Raw genomic sequence first — 20,558 nt, forward strand, 5'->3', positions numbered from 1 at the left:
ACGAAGCTCATCCCTACTCTCTACTAACGAAATGCATGCAAAACCCAGGAGCAAGAGCATTAGGTAGGCTCTGCCTGACCCAAAATGGCTGCTTAAATCACATGGCAACATCCGATAGCTTCCCCGGTGACCCAGGAAACCATAGAGGAACCTTGTTCCTCCCGACTTCCTCTCCAGGAATGGTGCTGATGCACAGAGCGCCAACACACTGCCTCTTGCCCTCTCCACCATAATACTATTCTCTCACTATGTAGAACCTTCTGTGAATAGAGGAGGGTCAGATGAATAATGCAATCTCCTCCTCTCCATTGAAAAGCATTGTTGAAGAATATTAGTATGAAGACTCTGTATAGCTGAGAGGGCAGAAGGGGGTGGATGAATGGTACAATTCTTCACACTAGCAGTGGTTGCTGTTAACCCAGACAGCACTTGAAGATAACCACTTGAGATAATATCCAATGAAGAATGGGGCATGACTAGGGATGAGCTTCGTGTTCGAGTCGAACGTACGTTCGACTCGAACATTGGCTGTTCGGGCGTTCGGCGAAATCCGAACTCTTGGTCCGTTCGCGTCAAAATTCGTGCGGACCACAATGCACTGCGGTGGCGCAGTGCATTGCTGGCTCGTGATTGGCCAAGCATGCACTGTGACCCCGCATGCTTGGCCAATCGCAGCGCCAGCAGCGAGGAGAGCCATGATTGGCCACAGGCATCCTGCCTGTGGCCAATCATAGCTCAGGCTATGTAGTGCACGCCCCACACTATATAAGGCCACCTTTGAGGCGGCCTCGTGTAGTGTGTTGGCATCTGAAGCAGTGGGTGTTCTGTGTACCTTCAACACAGTTACACACCAATCGTTTTTGGCTGATTTCCTATCTTGCTCTTGTGTAGTGGTTATTGTCTGTGCCCTGACCGCAGTATACACCACTATATTCACCTCACCTATATAGCTAGTGATCTAGCTTTAATAATAGAGCTTGCAGTCAGTAGTGTTAGGAGATAGTGCGTGCTGTCTGCGTGCTCTGTACCCAGTACATACCGCTATAATCCACCTACATAGCTGTTCTCTATTTGGGCCCAATTGTCATCTGCAGGAGTTATTGGAAGTTGTGTGTGCTTCCAGCACAGCACAGTATACATCTGTATATACCCCTTTAACTCTGCTGTTTTCTGGTTATTGTCTGCGTGCCCTGACCGCAGTATACACCGTGATATTCACCTCACCTATATAGCTAGTGGTCCATCTTTAATAATAGAGCTTGCAGTCAGTAGTGTCAGGAGATAGTGCGTGCTGTCTGCGTGCTCTGTACCCAGTAAATACCGCTATAGTCCACCTACATAGCTGTTCTCTATTTGGGCCCAATTGCCATCTGCAGGAGTTATTGGAAGTTGTGTGTGCTTCCAGCACAGCACAGTATACATCTGTATATACCCCTTTATCTCTGCTGTTCTATAAAAAAGGCATCTGCAGGAGTTAGTGGGTGTTGTGTGCCTCCAGCACAATATAAACTACCCAACTACTGTTTCACCCAACTCCCTTCAGGCCATTACCATGTCTGGAAGGCCAGCAAGGAGAGGCAGACAGGCGCGAGCCGATAAAAGAGGGCAAGCAGGCTCTGTGTCTAGAGACAACAGTGCTGGTCGTGGACGCGGTGCATTGTCATCAGCACGTGGCCATGGGACATGCTTGTCCTTCTTTTCTGCAGCTGGACATGTTGAACCGCAACATGCCAACGACTTGGTAGAGTGGATGACCAAGCCCTCTTCATCCTCCTCATCCTCTCTCACCCAGTCTCAGGGTAGTAGCAAAGCAGCTGCCAACACATCGTCTTCCCTCCTCTCAATGTCATCATCAGTGACTCCTTCCCTAGACCCACCACGTCCTCCTGAGGAGTCTCCTGAACTCTTTGAGCACAGTGTTGGGTACATGCTCCAGGAGGATGCCCAGTGTTTGGTGGGCTCTGATGATGACACTCAGCTAGAGGAAGGCAGTAGCGTGAGCGCAGAGAGAGGGGATGCTCAAGAAGGACAGCAATCTGGCAGTCATGTTCCACAAGCTGCAGCATACTGCCAGGTTTGCTACAGCAATGAAGAGGGAGGGGATGATGAGGGCACTGACTCCACGTGGGTGCCTGGAAGGAGGGAGGAGGAGGAGGAGGAGGAGGAGGAGGCACATGTCCAACGAGGCAGGATGCCCTCCGGGGGCCAGCTTAGGGGCAGCACACCGACTGAATCACACCGCAGAGCTCCGCCTGCGCAGAGCGCTTCCTCTGCGTGTTATTCTAAAAGTTCTTTGGTGTGGGCCTTTTTTGAGACAAGTGCATCAGATCGCACCGCTGCTATTTGCAACATATGTCTCAAGCGTATCTCACGTGGCCAAAACATCAGCCGCTTGGGCACCACATGCTTGACCAGACATATGTTGACCTGCCATGCAGCTCGTTGGCAAGCGTACCTCAAAGACCCACACCAAAGAACAAAGCGGACCTCTTCTTGCTCCTCATCAGCTGGCATCTCCAACCCCACTAGACCTTCAGTCCTCTCTGAAACCTGCTCTGAGAGGAATGAAGGTGTAGAATTAGGTGTGTCACAGCCAAGTGCTTCCGGGAACTCTGCTAGTGGTACATCCACATCCGATTATAGCAGGCAAATGTCCCTGCCCCAGCTGCTGGACCGGCGGAAGAAGTTTACTCCCAGCCATCCACATGCCCAGCGGTTGAATGCTAGCTTGGCTAAATTGCTAGCACTTCAACTGCTGCCTTTTCAGTTGGTAGACTCGGCCCCCTTCCGTGAGTTTGTACAATGTGCGGTTCCTCAGTGGCAGGTCCCCAAACGCCACTTTTTCTCACGGAAGGCGATTCCGGCTCTCTACCGGCATGTGGAAGGCAATGTCCTTGCCTCGCTGGACAGGGCGGTCAGCGGTAAGGTGCATATTACCGCTGACTCATGGTCCAACAGGCATGGACAGGGACGTTACCTGTCTTTCGCGGCCCATTGGGTCACTCTTCTGGCTGCTGGGAAGGATGCAGGACAAGGTGCAGTAGTGTTGGAGGTTGTTCCGCCACCACGCCTCCAAAATGCTACTATTGGTTGTGACACACCTCTCTCCTCCACCCCCTCCTCTTCTTCTTCCTCCATGGCCTCTTCCAGTGCTCTGTCCTCAGAACCAGCGGTGCTCCGTAGGCGTTCCAGGGGCTACGCAAGTGCGCAGGCAAAACTATGCCATGCCGTGCTTGCGCTGGTTTGTTTGGGGGACAGGAGCCACACTGGGGCGGATGTTTTGTCAGCTCTGCAGGGGCAGGCCGAGAGGTGGTTAACGCCACGCCAGCTTAAGCCAGGAATGGTGGTTTGCGACAATGGCACCAACCTCCTCTCTGCCCTCCGACAGGGACAACTGACCCATGTGCCCTGTGTAGCTCACGTCCTTAACCTGGTGGTGCAGCGGTTCTTGGGCAGGTACCCCGGCTTACATGATGTCCTGAAGCAGGCCAGGAAAGTCTGTGTGCATTTCCGCCGATCATTTAATGCCTGTGCTCGGCTGGCTGAGCTCCAAAAGGAGTTGAACCTGCCCAAGAGCCGCCTTATATGTGACATGCCCACCAGATGGAACTCAACATTGGCCATGCTGCAGCGGCTGCACACGCAGCAGAGGGCCATCAATGAGTACCTGTGCGACTACGGCACCAGGACAGGGTCAGGGGAGCTTGGTTTTTTCTCACCACGCCAGTGGGGCATGATCAGGGATGCATGCACTGTCCTGTCACCGTTTGAGGAGGCCACAAGGATGGTGAGCAGTGACAGTGCATGCATCAGTGACACTGTACCACTTGTCCACCTCTTGGAGCATACGCTGCGTGGAATAATGGACAGGGCACTTGAGGCAGAACAGAGGCAGGAAGAGGAGGACTTCCTTGCCTCTCAAGGCCCCCTTTATCCAGACAGTGTTCCTGCTGTGCCACCCATCACACAGGAAGAGGGTGAGGAGGAGGATGATTGTGTCAGCATGGAGGTGGAGGCTGGCACTCAGCATCAGCATCAACAGCAGCAGTCTTATAGGGATGATTTACAGTCCCAAGAAACACGTGGACTTGTACGTGGCTGGGAGGAGGTAGCTGCGGATCATGTTGTCCTTAGTGACCCAGAGGACTCCGGACCGAATGCCTCAGCTAACCTACGCTGCATGGCCTCCCTGATCCTGCAAAGCCTGCGGAAGGATCCTCGTATTCTTTGGATCAAGGAGAGGGACCATTACTGGCTGGCCACTCTCCTTGATCCACGGTACAAGGGTAAGGTTGCCGACCTTATCTTGCCATCGCAGAGGGAGCAGAGGATGAGACATCTCCGGGAGGCCTTGCAGAAAGCTCTGTGCAACGCGTTCCCAGAGACTGGGAGGTCACAAACTCCTGGTCCTGGACAACGTGTTGCTGAGGCATCAGTCAGAAGGAGCGGTGGAGAAGGTGGCCGTCTGACTGATGCTTTCAGACAATTTTTTAGGCCGCAGCCCCAAGGTATGATTGGTTCCAGCACCCATCGCCAGCGTCTAATTTACATGGTGCAGGAATACCTAGGGGCAAGGTCAGACTTGGACACCTTTCCCACCGAAAATCCTCTGGCTTACTGGGTCTTGAGGATGGATCACTGGCCAGAGCTTGCACAGTATGCAATTGAGCTACTGGCCTGTCCTGCATCCAGCGTTCTTTCGGAACGCACCTTCAGTGCTGCTGGTGGCTTTGTTACCAATCACAGGGTGCGCCTGTCCACCGAATCAGTTGATCGACTGACCTTCATCAAGATGAATCAGTCTTGGATCACCCACAGCTACCAAGCACCTGAAGCTGATGTAACCGACTAATTTTTTTTGAAATACCACATCCCTTCAAGACTGCCTATGCTGATGCTGAGTGACTGTCCTGTTATGTTGATTGTCTATCCTCTTCCTCCTCCGCTGATATGTTGGAAGAACATTTTTGGTTCTGGGTGATGCCAGCAGCCCAATTTTTCTGCCCCTGTGTAACAGGGGCGTTTAATTACAATTTTTGATGCAATGCTTTGCAGCAGGGCTAATTCCTGCAATAAAACTAGAGTATATGGCAGAGGTTGGAGTGTGGTGGCACCAACACCAGTGCCTAAGGCCCAATTTTTCTGCCCCTGTTTAACAGGGGCTTTTAAGTACAATTTTTGATGCAATGCTTTGCAGCAGGGCTAATTCCTGCAATAAAACTAGAGTATATGGGAGAGGTTGCAGTGTCGTAACACCAGTGCCAGCGGCCCAATTTTTCTGCCCCTGTTTAACAGGGACATGTAATTACAATTCTTGATATAATATTTCACAGGAAGGCCCGCTCCTGTACCCACCCAGAGTAATTGTGAGGACTTATAGTGTTGTGGCACCAGCACCACAACCACCAAAGGTCAATTTTTCTACCACTGTTCAACAATGGCATGTAATTACAATTCTTGATATAATCGTTCACAGCAGAGCGCTCCAGCGCCCACCAAGAGTAACTTTGAGGGCTTACAATGTTGTGGCAAAACCAACACCTTGTTCCGCCATTTCTGCAGAGCATATAGGGCAGGCCCCTACTTTCAAACATCCAATTTACAAACATCTCCTACTTGCAAACGGAAGGAGACAACAGCAAGTGAGATGAAAAAAGATGGACGCGGCCCCACAAAAATCCTACGCCAGGATAGATCATATTTTTCTTTGCGGTACTAATGTGTCGTTAGCTACAAAGTCCAAAATCAGAGATTCCCCTATTTCAGACCATTCCATGGTTACACTTTATCTCCGCAATTCTTCTACAGCAAACAAGGAATTTAAGTGGCGTCTCAATGAGTCTGTGCTTAGTCACCCGGCACACTGCTCCATGCTTGAAAGGGATTTGAATGAATACTTTATAGCTAACGATACTGAAGAAATTTCCCCTGCAACGTTGTGGGCTGCCCATAAGGCGGTAATGAGGGGCAAAATTATGCAATTTTCATCCCAATTGAAGAAGGCACATAGAGCTGAAATAACCAAACTCTCCAATGACTTTCAAGCGGCCTGTAAACGTAACAAGCGAGAACGTACACAATCTTCCCGGGAAGACTTGGAATCTTCCAGGATCAGGCTCAACTTGGCCCTCACCACCGAGGCTGAAAAACATCTTCGCTGGTCTGGAGCCAGGTTTTATATGCATAAGGATAAAATAGGCTCCAAATTAGCCACCAAATTGTCTCCCAAATCACGACTTATGGCCTTCCCCAAAATAAAGTTACCAACCGGCACCCTGACACAAAATCCACAGAGCATTCTAGAATGCTTCCAAGATTTCTACGCCTCTCTATATAAAGATGACAAACCCAGATCTCCCCCAAATATTGAGGAGTTCCTAGATTCCATTCCCCTGCCTAAACTCTCCGGAGCTCATGCGGAGCTACTAGATTTACCTATTACGGAGTCGGAGGTCCTGGAGACTATACGCAAGCTCAAATTAGGTTCTGCCCCTGGCCCTGATGGCTTCTCAGCTGGCTACTACAAAAAAATTTCCAATATCTTAGCGCCTTACTTAGCTAGATTTTTCAATTCTCTTAGTCATGGTACTCCCCTGGATAAAGCCTCCAACCTGGCATACATTTCGGTCATTCCGAAACCCGGAAAGGACCCGTCCTTAGTAAGCAATTATCGCCCGATCTCTTTGATCAATAATGATCTCAAGCTTTTAACAAAAATAATGGCTAACCGTTTATCATCTTTTATTGCTCAGTATGTTCACAGGGACCAGGCAGGCTTTATCCCGGGGAGACAAGGCCCGGACCAAATCAGACGAGCTATTGATATAGTGTCTCTCCTTAACTCTCAATGGGATGGAGGACCCAAGCAAGAGGGGTTCCTCCTTTCCGTTGACTTACAAAAAGCATTTGACACGGTCACCTGGCCCTATATCTTTGCGGTCCTTGGGAGGTGGGGCATGGGTCCCAATTTTATAGGCACTATGAAGTCACTCTACTCTACTCCCAATGCCCAAGTACGTCTGCAGGGCAGGTACTCGGACACGTTCACTATTGAGAAAGGCACTAGACAGGGGTGTCCGTTATCCCCCCTGATTTTTGCTATAGCCATTGAGTCCCTAGCCATAGCCATACGCACAAACCCAGACATAAGAGGAGTTTCCTGTGGTGCTCAGGAACATAAATGTGCCCTCTTTGCTGACGACCTTCTCCTCTTCATCACATCACCCCTTATCTCTACTCCCAACATCCTTAAACTCTTGGAGCAATTTAGTAGAGCCTCTGGTCTTAAAGTCAACGTAGCTAAATCTGCAGCTCTAAACATATCTATTTCTCCAAACCTTCTCATAAACCTCCAAAATCACTTCCCGTTCACCTGGAACTCATCAGCTATTCCCTACCTAGGAATAAACCTGACTTCTAGTTATGATAAACTATTTTCCAGTAACTTCCCCCCCATGTTCAAAAAACTAGAAGCCGACATGGCGACATGGTCAAAATATGATCTATCCTGGATGGGCCGTGTAAATTCTATTAAAATGACTCTATTGCCCCGCTTACTTTATCTTTTCCGCTCTCTGCCAATTCCTATCAGGAAAGCCCAAATCATGCGCTTCCAATCCTCCATCCTGAAATTTATTTGGGGTTCCAAGGGTAGGAGATGTTCCAAAGACATTCTCTATAGACTCAAGTCCCAAGGAGGCCTAGCTTTGCCCAATATCTGGTGGTACTACCAAGCTGCGCAGATAGCCCAAATATCAACAGTACACTCTCAAAACCCCAAACCAGATTGGCTTCTCTTGGAAAGGATGGCGACACCCAAACACACAATTGACTACCTACTCTGGTCTGAACCGCGTTTGCGGCCAGCGATATTGGCCCCCACCCTCTCTCACTCTATGTCATTGTGGGATAGGCTCCGAATGCACTCAGCCCTAGTCTCCCCCATGCGGCCACTTGCCCATCTCTTTAATAACCCAGAATTTCCGCCCGGACAAAATATTACAGCATTCAGGTGGTGGGTAGACAAAGGCTTGTATAGGATCGGACATTTCCTGCATACTACAGGACCTCTCACACCGGCGTACTGTGTGAGCAAATTAGAAATGCCCCCCACTGAGCGTTATAGACTGTTACAAATTTCTCACTTCCTTCGATCCAAATGGCCTCTAAACTCTACACCCCCTCTACCGACCCCTTATGAAATATGGTGTGGCAACATGCTGGATCAGAGGGGGGGTATCTCCATCATTTACAACTCACTTGCCAAGAATACCACCAAGCCATTATATGCCCGACTTTGGGAACAAGATCTGGCAGTAGAGTGGGACCTACCCAAATGGTATTCTCAATTTCACAGATCATTCAAAAATATTATGAATATTTCTCTAATGGAAGCTAGTATTAAACTCATGGTACGCTGTTATCTCGTACCGACCACACTGGCTAAGATTTTCCCGGACGCTTCCCCTTTATGTTTTAGGGGTTGCGAGCTTACTGGCTCCCTATTTCATATATGGTGGACCTGCCCCAGGATACGGAAATTCTGGAACAATTTTTTCCATCTGTTGAGGAAAATTACGGGTACACCTATTCCACAGCTACCCGAGATAGCACTTCTTAATGCCAGTATGGTCGGTACTCCCAAACACACCCAAGCCTTAATTTTCTATATGCTATTAGGTGCTAGAATTACTATAGCTAAACACTGGAAAAGACCCACGGTACCCATGCACGACATGAAAAGGAAAATTTCTTGGATCATGGCCCAGGAAAAAATTGTTGCTACACTACTGGATACAACTCACAAATTCCAATTGATATGGGAACCATGGGCGAATTATGTCGGAATCTCCATAATTCCTGGGACATAGATTTCTTAAGCCGCAACTATCTGATTGGATGACCTTCTATCCTTATCCTTCCCTCTTCTCCTACTTCTTTTGGACCTGCTATTCCTCTCTTACTTCCCTACCTCCTCTCTCTTTCTGATCCTGTTCCTTTTCCCTCTCTCTCTGGTTCCGATGGTTTGTTCCAGTGTTTTGATTTTTTGTATCCAGATGCGACAGCAGGCAGAAGCCCCCTGGCACGGCCAGGTTTCCGCGCGCTCGCACCAAGTTCGCCTAGGACTTTCAGTTCAGCATTCCTGCTACAGGTGTAGGTTCCTCTCTGTCTCCTACACACAGCGATTGATTAGTCGACTGTCCTTGGGTTCAATTACATGCTTGATTTAAGAGATAGACAGCCCAATGAGGCACTGGCTCTTGCGAGCCATTCGGGGATGGGGTTGGAGAGTGAGGCCGTCCCCACAGTGTGCTCCCCTTGGGGTGGGGTACGGCCTCCCCCCAGCATGCCATCTTCCTGTCAGAAACAGGTTTAGCCTGAGTCTTCTTTAATGCATATTCCTCATAGATGCCTTTCTGGATTGTCACTACCATTACAATGTTAATGTAATTGTGATTGTTTTCTATTCTATGTAACGCCTGTTAAACACTGGTATGTTAATATGCACTCCCTGATTTTTTAAAAGGGGGGGTGCTATCTATAGCTTGTTTTGTATTCTTCTTTTGAAAACCTTAATAAAAATTATTGAAAGAAAAAAGATGGACGACAAAACAAATTATACAGGGGTGATAACCCTTCCCTATGTTTTCCAAAAAGCTTAAAAATTGTTTTTTTGACTAGAGCTACACTTTAAAAATGTACAAGTTGAAAATTACAAACAAATTCAACTTAACACAACAAACCTACACAGTCCCTGTCTTGTTTGCACCGCCTGTATACTGCTGTTCTGAGCATATAGGGCCTGGGGGCCACACGCATTTCCTTTTTTTAATATGGGTACGGGGTTCCCCTTAATATGCGTACAAGACCCAAATAGGCTGGTAATGGGCAGGGAGGGCTACCCATGCCATTTTTCTGAATGATTTTCAACCATATTGCAGGAACCAGATATAAGATTAAAACCGCAAGCAGTTTTAAATGGTGTTATTTCCGTTTAATGTCATTTTGTGCAGGGACTGTTCTAAACACTGGAAACACGTGGCACTTCACAGGCATACTACAGACACCCCCCAGGCACCATATTTAAAGGAATATTTCCCTTTTTTTTCACTTTAATCGTCATTAAAATCAGTGCTCCCGCAAAAACGGCCATTTTTAAAAACATTTTAGGCATTGACCCATGTCCCCTGGGGCAGGAGCCAGGTCCCCAAACCCTTTTTAGGACAGTATCTTGCATATTAGCCGTTAAAATTAGCACTTTCTATTTCGAACGTTCGAGTCCCTTAGACTTCAATGGGGTTCTAACGTTCGTAACGAACGTGGGGTCCGTTCGAAAGTTCTGGTGCGAACCGAACCGGGGGGTGTTCGGCTCATCCCTAGGCATGACGCATCAGCCTCCATGACAAGGAATACACACCATAACATGTAACTTGTGTGTTTGGTTCTGTATCCCAAAAAATGACTAAAAATGACTAAACTTCAGCTATAACTAGTATGACAACAGTAAAATGAAATGCATTTGCTTGCCATACATGCTTATAAATTCTTCTTAAAATGCTTTATTAGCCCTTGTACACACGGTCGGACATTCCGACAACAAAATCCGTCGGATTTTGTGCGACGGATTTTGTCCGAAACTTGTGTTGCATACACACGGTCAGACAAAGTTGTCGGAAAATCTGATCGTTCAGAACGTGGTGACGTTATTTAGTTACGACGGGACTACGTTCAGGCTAGTAGCCAATAGCTTTGGTCTAGGAATTTGATATGAGCATGCGTGGCACTTTGTCCAATCGGAATTCTCTACAAACGATAGGACAAAGTCCCATCGGACCATATTGTCGGAAAATTTTATAGCCCAGCTCTAAAACTTTGTCGGTCGGATATTCCTGGCGGAAACAGTCCGATGGAGCCCACACATGGTCGGATTATCCAACAACACGGTCCGATCGGACATTTTCCGTCGGAATGTCTGACTGTGTGTACAAGGGCTTAAAGAAGTCTAATCACATCCAACACATACAAAATTCCATCCAAAGAGTCAACAATGAAGATCAAGTTGTTACTTGAATGGGGAGATGATAGAGAAATATTTCTATTTATAACAAGTCTACATCAGATGAAATAAATTAGAAAAGCAAAGAAACAAACATTACATTTATTAAAATATTACTGTTTTTCTGCTGCATAGAAGTAAAAATGTTTTTTATAACAAACATCTTTTGATTTGTCTTACTAACATTGAAACTTACTATGTAATTCCAAAGGCCTCCAATGTCATTTGTTTTCTCGAAACAAACAGGTTCCAGTCCTTCATCCAAGCAGCATTTAACGGATGTCAGTCCACTTTCCCCTGCTCCAATCACAGCAACCTTCATGTTGATGTTTAACTGTAACAGTAGAAAACTTTGCTCCATTAACCACTATATAACATTCTTTGAGGTAGTAATCTGTAATTTGGATAAAAGACGACCTCTGGACATTGTATATCTGTTACAATATCCCATTAATGCTTAAAGTGGAGTTCCACCCCCCAAAAAAAATGTATTAATGTGCTTAAAAAAAAAAAATGCGAGAAATTTTATTTTTACTCACCTCTAAATGTCTGTTGCTAGGGGGTCCCTTGTGGTCTGCCTCCTTCAGCGCCTGGGCTCCTGACGTCACTTCCCTTGGCGCAGGAAGGAAGATTGCCTCTCCCCTTCCTCTTGTCAATCATCTGGGACACGTGACTGGTCCCAGTTGATTGCTCAGCCGGTGACGCAATGTGGCTCACTCGTGCACAGTGGGTGCCCGGCTGTGAAGCCACAGTCGGGCGCCCACAGTTAAAATGCCAGCGCTGCCACGTGAAAGGGGGGGCGAGCGGGGCTTCGCATCACTGGACCCTGGGACAGGTAAATGTCCGATTATTAAAAGTCAGCAGCTGCAGTATTTGTAGCTGCTGACTTAAAAATTTTTTTTTTTAAGTGGGAACCCCGCTTACAACTTGGGGACTGTTGGGATTGACGATGTGCAAGTGCATATACCTGTATTGAAAACTGCTCATCCAAAGGGTGCTGATAAATAGCTCATCTTCAGAAAGGTCTGGAGTTGTGAACGAGGTGCCTGAGGGTTCTGTCCTGGGACCAATTCTGTTTAATTTGTACATAAATGATATGAAGGTTTGAATAAAAAGCTCAAGCTAAGTGTTTGCTGATGACACAAAGCTAAGCAGGGAAATTCTTTACAAGAAGGCTTCGATAAAATAAAGGGGTAGATAACTATATGGCAAATGAGGTTTAACCACTCGCCAGCCGCTGCACACCGAAATACGTCGGCACAATGGCAGCGCTGGGCAAATGGTCGTACCTGTACGTCCCCTTTAACTGGCGCATACAGTGTGACCGTGCCTGTGGGACCTGCAGACTCAATGTCGACCTAACCCCTTGATCGCCCCCTAGTGTTTAACCCCTTCCCTGCCAGTGTCATTTATACAGTAATCAGTGCATTTTTATAGCACTGATAGCTGTATAAATGACAATGGTCCCAAAATAGTGTCAAAAGTGTCTCATGTGTCCGCCATAATGTAGCAGTCACAATAAAAATTGCAGAATGCTGCCATTACTAATAAAAAAAATATTATACATTTTGTGGATGCTATAACTTTTGCACAAACCAATCAATATAAGCTTATTGCAATTTTTTTTTTTTTAATCTTATATCTTTTATCTTTTTTTATTTTATTTTAAATATGTAGAAGAGTAGATATATTATGGTCTAAACTGAGGAAAAAATTGTGTTTTTTAAATATATTTTTGGGGGATATTTATTATAGCAAAAAGTAAAAATATTGCTTTTTTTTCAAAATTGTCATTCTTTTTTTGTTTATAGCGCAAAAAATAAAAACCACAGAGGTTGGAAAAAAAGTACGGTTTTGTTTGGGTGCAACGTCGTGCGACCGTGCAATTGTCAGTTAAGGCGACGCAGTGCCAAATCGCAAAAAGTACTCTGGTCAGGAAGGGGGTAAAACCTTCACGGGGCTGAAGTGGTTAATATTGATAAATCTAAAGTAATGCACTTGGCGGCAATAAATATGAATGCAAGTTACTCCCTGTGGGGAGAACCTCTGGGGGAATCAAGGATGAAAAAGGATCTTGGAGTTCCAATAGATCACAGGCTCTGCATTTACATGCAATGTCAAGCTGCAGCAAGCAATGCCAGCAGACTATTACATGCATTAAAAATTGTATTTATTCAAGAGACAAGACTACACAGTATTTCCACCACTTTACAAATGTGTAGAGAGAGTCTAGAGAAAGGCAACAAAGCTAATAAGGGGACTGGTGTACCTCAGTTATGAGGAATGACTACAAACATTAAGCGTATTCCCCCTGGAGAGGAGACTCATAGATATAATAGCGATAACAAATACCTAAATGTTAATTCTAGCATAAGGAGGAAACTATTCAGTCTCAGGTTGCTTAAAAAGGCAAGTGGCCACTCAATGAAGTTGGATGAGAAGTGGTTTAACCTGTGTAAGGGGTTCTATATTAGAGCGGTAAGGATGTGGAACTCCCTTCCACAATTGGTGGTATTAGTGGGGAGTGTCAATGATTAAAAAAAAACATTTAGATGGGCCGATGCAATATTCAGGGAAATGATGGAGACATAAATACTGAAATACATACATACACATACACCCACACAGCCAGAGGCTCTAATAGGCTTCAAAAAAGGGTGGGCTCGGGGAATAGAGCACTGTGCCCCGATCCCACCCAGTTGTGTGACGATGCCAAATGAATATTCGCTATTTTCACACTAAATCTCTGCCCCACTGTTTCCCGATTGGCCAGAACATCAGCTGATCCTATTGGACCCCTAGCACCTTGGAGGAGGAGAGAGGAGATGCATGGCGTCTTGCAAGGCAGAAGCCGCCATGCTGGAGGGGAGAACACCCAACCAGCTGCCACCCGCCACCTAAATGGGGTCCGTCATGTTCGAGGACATCGGAGCCAATGCTTGCAGCCTGCCATCGCCACCTAGATGGGGTAAGTGCCGAACCAACCGGCAAGCAGGTGGGGGGTAGAGCTACCGCCCCCCCCCACCAAAAAAACACCAGGCGCCACTGGTGGTCAATCTGTTGTCGGTGCTCCCTCCGCTCCCATGCATTCACACTGGCTGACGCAGGGAAGATCCGGTCCGGACTGGAGTGGGCTGAATATAGGTAAGTGTACAGATCTTTCTTATACAGGTTAGCTAATAGCTAATATAGTAGTTAGGACGAGGTAGCTGAAAGCTTTAAAGCCTTGTACACATGGTCGGAGAATCTGTCGGAATGTGTCCTATCGGACCGTGTCGTCGGATAATCCGACTGTGTGTGGTATGCATCGGACTGATTCCGTCCGAATCTCCGTCGGACCCAATTTTCCAACATGTTGGAAATATTTCCTGACCAACTGGGCCGGTCGGACCTAATCCGATCATGTGTAGAGCATTTTGATCGGACCAAGTGTCACGCATGCTCAGATCAAATTCCTACATCAAAGCTATTGGCTACTAGCCTGAATGTAGTCCCATCGTAATGAAATTACGTCATCACGTTCTGAAAGATCTGATTTTTCGCCAACTTTGTCCGACCGTGTGTATGCAACAGTTTCGGACAAGATCCGACGGGCAGAATCCGATGGATTTGGTTGTGGAAATCTCCGACCGTGTGTACGTGGGCTAAGAGTGGTTAAGTTTAAGCCCGGAAATTTCAATGAAGGTTTATTGGATGAAAAAAAATTATTAGGCTGCTAGAGTGCAAAAATCTGAAAAATTTAACCTCTCATTGTGACATGAAATGCTCGCTTAGAAATAGGCCGCTACAACCATGGCAATGTGTTCTAAGCTTCAGTGAATTCACATGCACTTTGAGACAGGGTGGGGTTAGGGGCGGATTCCAAGGGGGGGGGAACGGGGCAATTGCTCCCCCCCAGGAAAATATTATACACTCTGAGGCCGAGCACGCCCCAGGTAATCACAGCCGCGGTCGGGACAACTCCCAGCCATTCTCAGCATGAATTACTGTTCATTCACATCTGGACTGCACTATCTGCCCCCTGTACCTCCCCCAGCAGTTTGTCAGCCTCTCTCCTGTAGACTGCTGCTTCAGTGGGCGAGTTCGGGATGTGCCTGTACCCCAAGATCATGCCCGTCTGGAAGAGAAAGGTGTAAACAGCTGAGCAGACATTGTGGATTCATTTACAGGCACCTCTATGCTGAGTCTGCTGAGATACTGCAAATGAGATTACATATCCTTTTCATGTAGACCAGTGAGAAATTGAACTCATTAAAGCATTATGACTTCCCCCTGGTGTATGCCCTCCCTTTCCCCCCAGTGTATGCCCTCCCTTTCCCCCCAGTGTATGCCCTCCCAATCCCCCCCAGTGTGTGCTGCTCTGACCTCCCAGCGTGTGCCATTCTGACCCCCCCCTCAGCGTGTGCCGTTCTGACCCCCCCGGTGACACATAGTCCTTTGCTCTACTGTTCCCTGTACACTGCCCAACATACTACTGACCTCTGTACACTGCCCTACATATTACTGACCTCTGTACACTGCCCTGCATACTACTGACCTCTGTACGCTGCCCTACATACTACTGACCTCTATAAGCTGCCCTATATACTACTGACCTCTGTACACTGCCCTACATACTACTGACTAGGGATGAGCCGAACTGCCCCCTGTTCAGTTCGCACCAGAACATACCGAACAGGCAAAAGAACACACAAACACCGTTAAAGTCTATGAGGCACGAACATGAAAAATCAAAAGTGCTAATTTTAAAGACTAAGGCCGCGTACACACGCGGGGACTGTTCGCCCAACTTTGTCCGTCAAACAGTTTCAGCAAACAGTCCGCTCAAAATTAGCATGGACGGACATGGCCACACACGACGAACGAACAGTTTGCTGAAACCGTGCGCGATGACGTGAACGGCACGTACGACGGGACGAAAAATACTACGTCCTATACACTGCATTATAACTTTCGACGTGTAAATCCTTTCTGAGCATGCGCGGAACTTAGTTTGACGAACAAGCCTACACACGAGGGGACTGTTCGCTGAAACAAAGTTTCAGGGGACAGTTTTTCGGAATTTCCGAAAAACCTTGTTCAGCGGACTGTTCGCTGAAACTGTCCGCTGAAAGCCCACACACGAGCGGACTGTCCGCCGAAACACTGTTCAGCGGACAAAGTTGGGCGAACAGTCCCCGCGTGTGTACGCGGCCTTATACGCAAGTTATTGTCATAAAAAGTATGGGGACCTGGGTCCTGCCCCAGGGGACATGTATCAATGCAATTTTTTTTTAAAAACAGATGTTTTTTTCGGGAGCGGTGATTTTTTTGTAATGCTTAACCACTTAAGCCCCGGACCAATTTGCAGCCAAAGGACCAGGGCCCTTTTTGCGGTTCGGCACTGCGTCGCTTTAACTAACAATTGCACGGTCGTGCGATGCGGCTCCCAAACAAAGCTCCCAAAGCGTCCTTTTTTCCCACAAGTAGAGCTTTCTTTTGGTGGTATTTAATCACCTCTGCGTTTTTTATTTTTTGCGCTATAGACAAAAATAGAGCGACAATTTTGAAAAAAATGCAATATTTTTTGCTATAATAAATATCCCCAAAAAATATATAAAACATTTTTTTCTTCTACATATTTTTGGTAAAAAAAAATCACAATTAGCGATTATTGATTGGTTTGCGCAAAAGTAATAGCGTTTATAAAATAGAGTATAGTTTTATAGCATTTTTATTAATATTTTTTTTTTTACTAGTAATGGCGGCGATCATTTTTATTGTGACTGCGACATTATAGCAGACACATCGGACATTTTTGACACATTTTTGGGACCATTGTCATTTATACAGCAATCAGTGCTATTTAAATGCACAGTGAAGGAGTTAACAACTAGGGGGTAGTGTAGGGGTTATGTGTGACGTTATGTGTTTCTTTTTTTATTGTAGGGGTGCGTGGCCTGGCATGTGATGTCACTGATCGTCTTTCCCTATAAAAGGGAACAGACGATCCGTGACAGCCATACTAGGAAGCACGGGGAGAGGTTTGTTTACACAGACCTCTCCTCATTCTACAGCTCTGTGACCCGATCGGGGGACACCAGCGGCGATCGGGTTCACTGGTCCCACGGCCACAGTGCTCAGGACTGGGTCGGGAGCGTGCCCCTGCCAGCGCGCTCCCGATCCACAGTTGGGCACTTGAAGAGCCACGTACAGGTACATGATTGTGCCCAGCCGTGCCATTCTGCTGAGGTATATCAGCGTGAAGCGGTCCTTAAGTGGTTAAAGTAAAATAATAAAAATTAAATATTCCTTTAAATATCGTGCCTGGGAGGTGTCTATAGTATGCCTGTAAAATGACACATGTTTCCCATGTTTAGAACAGTACCACAGAAAAATGACATTTCTAAAAGGAAAAATTGTCATTTAAAACTGATCACAGCTTAGTGTCCCATAGACTTTAACGGTGCTCCGGCGGCTTTTGAATTTGCCCCGAACACCGCATATTGTTCGTGTTCGCAGAACATCCGAACAACCAAACTTTGGCCCAAACTTATGCTCGAGCCGAACCGTTCGCCCATCCCTACTACTGACCTCTGTACACTGTATTATACATTAAATCCAGTTTCGTAAGCAACACCTTATTTTCTGGCAGTGTCCCTCCCGGGACTAGACTCTGGATCTGCCCCTGGGTGGGGTAGCCTTGATATAGTGCCAAAAATCAAAGTCAGTAACATTAACAATTGACTCATTGTTTGAACATGTTTTAAATAAACTATATGAATTATTTAAACATTAAAAAATTAAAATATAATTTGGGACGCTACGCTCACACGCTCTGCACATATGCAATCGCCATCACACACTGGTGTGATTTTATCTGACTGGAATTCAAACTTTTTACTTGACCGTTCGAGTGACCCGTTTGTGGGTCATTTCGTTTTTATGCAGTAGTGCATTTCCCCTCAATAAAGCACTCTTTGCAGCATTTTTGCACTATTGGAGTTTTTCCTTTTTTTCTTTTATATTCACTTGCACTTTTGACTGTGGATTGGAGTGGAGTATCGCCAAGTATCATCTGGAGGTGAGCGCTCAGCACATTGGATGATCGTTCCAGGCCTCTGGAGGTGAGAGCTCAGCACATTGCCTGATTGTTCCAGGCTTCAATCGTGTCTCCAAACGGATCACAGGTCCAACAAGCCTTATATGACCCCCCCCCCCCAAATAAGGGGGGGTTACTGTCTTTCTGGTAAGCCTCCTGTTTTACCTTTGGTGGTGTCACGAGATCAAGTGTTCTTATTTCACTATTTGTGAATGATTCATCTTACAACACACCAAGATTCTTTATGAACTGATGTCACTTATTTAAATATATCATCATATGAATATTTTGTGCATTATTAATATACTGGATTTTTTTTTCAATGAATTATTGTCATTGATTTGTACGGTTCACTATTTTGGATTTTTGCACCAATGCACTTTAGCCACTTAAGGACCGAGCCTCTTTTTCAGACTCGTTGTTTACATGTTTAAAACAGTTTTATTTACTAGAAAATTACTTAGAACCCCCAAACATTATACATTGTTTTTTTTCTAACTCCCTAGAGAATAAAATGGCGGTTATTGCAATACTTTTTTGTCAAACCGTATTTGCGCAGCGGTCTTACAAGAGCACTTTTTTTTGGAAAAAATGCACTTTTTTGAATAAAAAAATAAGACAACAGTAAAATTAGCCCATTTTTTTTTTATATTGTAAAAGATAATGTTATGCTGAGTAAATTGATACCCAACATATCATGCTTCAAAATTGCGCCCGCTCGTGGAATGGCGTCAAACTTTTACCCACAAAAATCTCCATAAGTGACATTTAAAAAATTCTACATGTTGCATGTTTTGCGTTACAGAGGAGGTCTAGGGCTAAAATTATTGTTCTCACTCTACCGATCGCAGCGATACCTCACATGTGTGGTTTGACTACCGTTTTCATATGCGGGCGCTACTCACGTATGCGTTCACTTCTGCGCGTGAGCTCGTCGGGACTGGGTATGAGAAATTAGAAAAAATAGGAATAGAAATAGAAAATAGAAAAAAAGCATGACAGGTCCTCTTAAATATGAGATCGGGTCAAAAAGTCCTCAGATCTCATATTTGGACTTAAATGCAATAATAAAAAAAAACGTCATTTGAAAAAATGACATTGAAAAAAGGTTTCTTTAAGAGGTATAAGCAGAGGTGACGTTTTGACGTTGCTTCCGCCCTCCTATGGTATAGAGACGAGTGGGGGTCATCTTAGCCTCACTCGTCTCCAAAGCCAACATAGTAAAGGACCTGATCGCCTCCGCTGCTACCGACGGCTCTGGTAAGCGGCGGGAGGGGGGGTGGCACCTCTCCCACCGCCGATAACGGTGATCTCGCAGTGAACCCGCCACAGAGACCACTATTATCGTACACATGACCGGCGCCTGAAGAGATGGATATCTCGGTTGTGGAAGCAGCTGCTGCCATTACCGAGATATCCCTCTTCAAAAAATAGACGTACATCGTATATAATGATATATTAATTATCACTTTTTATTATCATTCGTTTATTTCGATAGCGCTGCACTTTTTTGTTATATATTTGCCTTTTGCCTACTATCTGGGTTATAGTGCATAGCTGCTGTATGTTATTGTGGTTTGTTTATAGCACAGATATTTATTTTATTTTTTAAATTAATATATACATTATACATACATTTATACACACAGCGCTACTATGTTTTAGCAACAACATACATTACAAAGGACATTCATGTTTTAAATATATAAGCAAACAGGATCGGATTTTTATCTTAACTATTTTCTAGCAAATTAATTTGTTTTAGACTTCCATATATTGACAAAATATAAAATACATAAATACTAAATGACAAGTTTTAGCAAAATACTGGGCATATAAAAGTAATATAAAATGATTCAGCTAAATCATACCAATGTTTATAGCACTGTAAAATAACATTAAATATTACAATAATAATTACATATAGTTTCTCTTATAGTTTGCTAACTGGATATGTGCTACAGAGACTTACTTGATGCAGCTGTAGATGTCACTTTAATGCAGATGCCAGCCAGGTCAGGATCACTGAAGTGAAGTTTAACAATTCTCATTTGAATGTCTTCTTCTGCTCCTCCCTCCCACCCTTCTCTGGACTCACTCCTGTTCCAGCACATCCCTCCTGAGGACTGGTGCTCAGAACTCCCTGAAATATGGGTGTGCTGAAAAAGACAGGAGGAGAGGGCAGTAAATCAGTATCTAATGTGGTTTTAAATCTGTAATGTTTTACTAATTTCTTAAAGTTTAGATTTATTCTTAACCACTTGAGGACCGCCGTATTGCCAATGTACGTCAGCACAATGGCACAGGCAGGCACAATCACGTACATCTACGTGATTGCCTTCCAGCGGGGGGGGGTCCGATCGGACCCCCTCCCGCTGGTTACGGCGGTCCGATTCGGTCCAGGAGCGCTCCGTGATGAGG

At 45.7% G+C, this 20,558-nt stretch overlaps 1 protein-coding gene across 2 annotated transcripts in view; it reads right to left on the minus strand.

Annotated features, from left to right (window-relative positions):
- Nucleotides 1-20,264, minus strand: part of LOC143928259 (dimethylaniline monooxygenase [N-oxide-forming] 2-like) — an 81,114-nt gene extending 60,850 nt beyond the window's left edge. The window contains exons 1-2 of one of the 2 annotated variants that reach the window (XM_077453021.1): nucleotides 20,110-20,264; nucleotides 11,253-11,390 (exon numbers count right to left, since the gene is read on the minus strand). In XM_077453021.1, the coding sequence (XP_077309147.1) occupies nucleotides 11,253-11,378 (126 nt within the window). In that variant the 5' untranslated portion in view covers nucleotides 11,379-11,390; nucleotides 20,110-20,264. Of the gene's footprint in view, nucleotides 1-11,252; nucleotides 11,407-20,109 lie in introns of both variants that reach the window. The other variant, XM_077453022.1, reaches the window with a different exon arrangement.
- Nucleotides 20,265-20,558: the final 294 nt, after the last annotated feature.

The sequence above is a fragment of the Lithobates pipiens genome, unplaced genomic scaffold, assembly GCF_037356315.1.
Source record: "Lithobates pipiens isolate NorthernLeopardFrog02 unplaced genomic scaffold, aLitPip1_a1.2 Scaffold_23, whole genome shotgun sequence".
NCBI classification, from domain to species: Eukaryota; Metazoa; Chordata; class Amphibia; order Anura; family Ranidae; genus Lithobates; species Lithobates pipiens.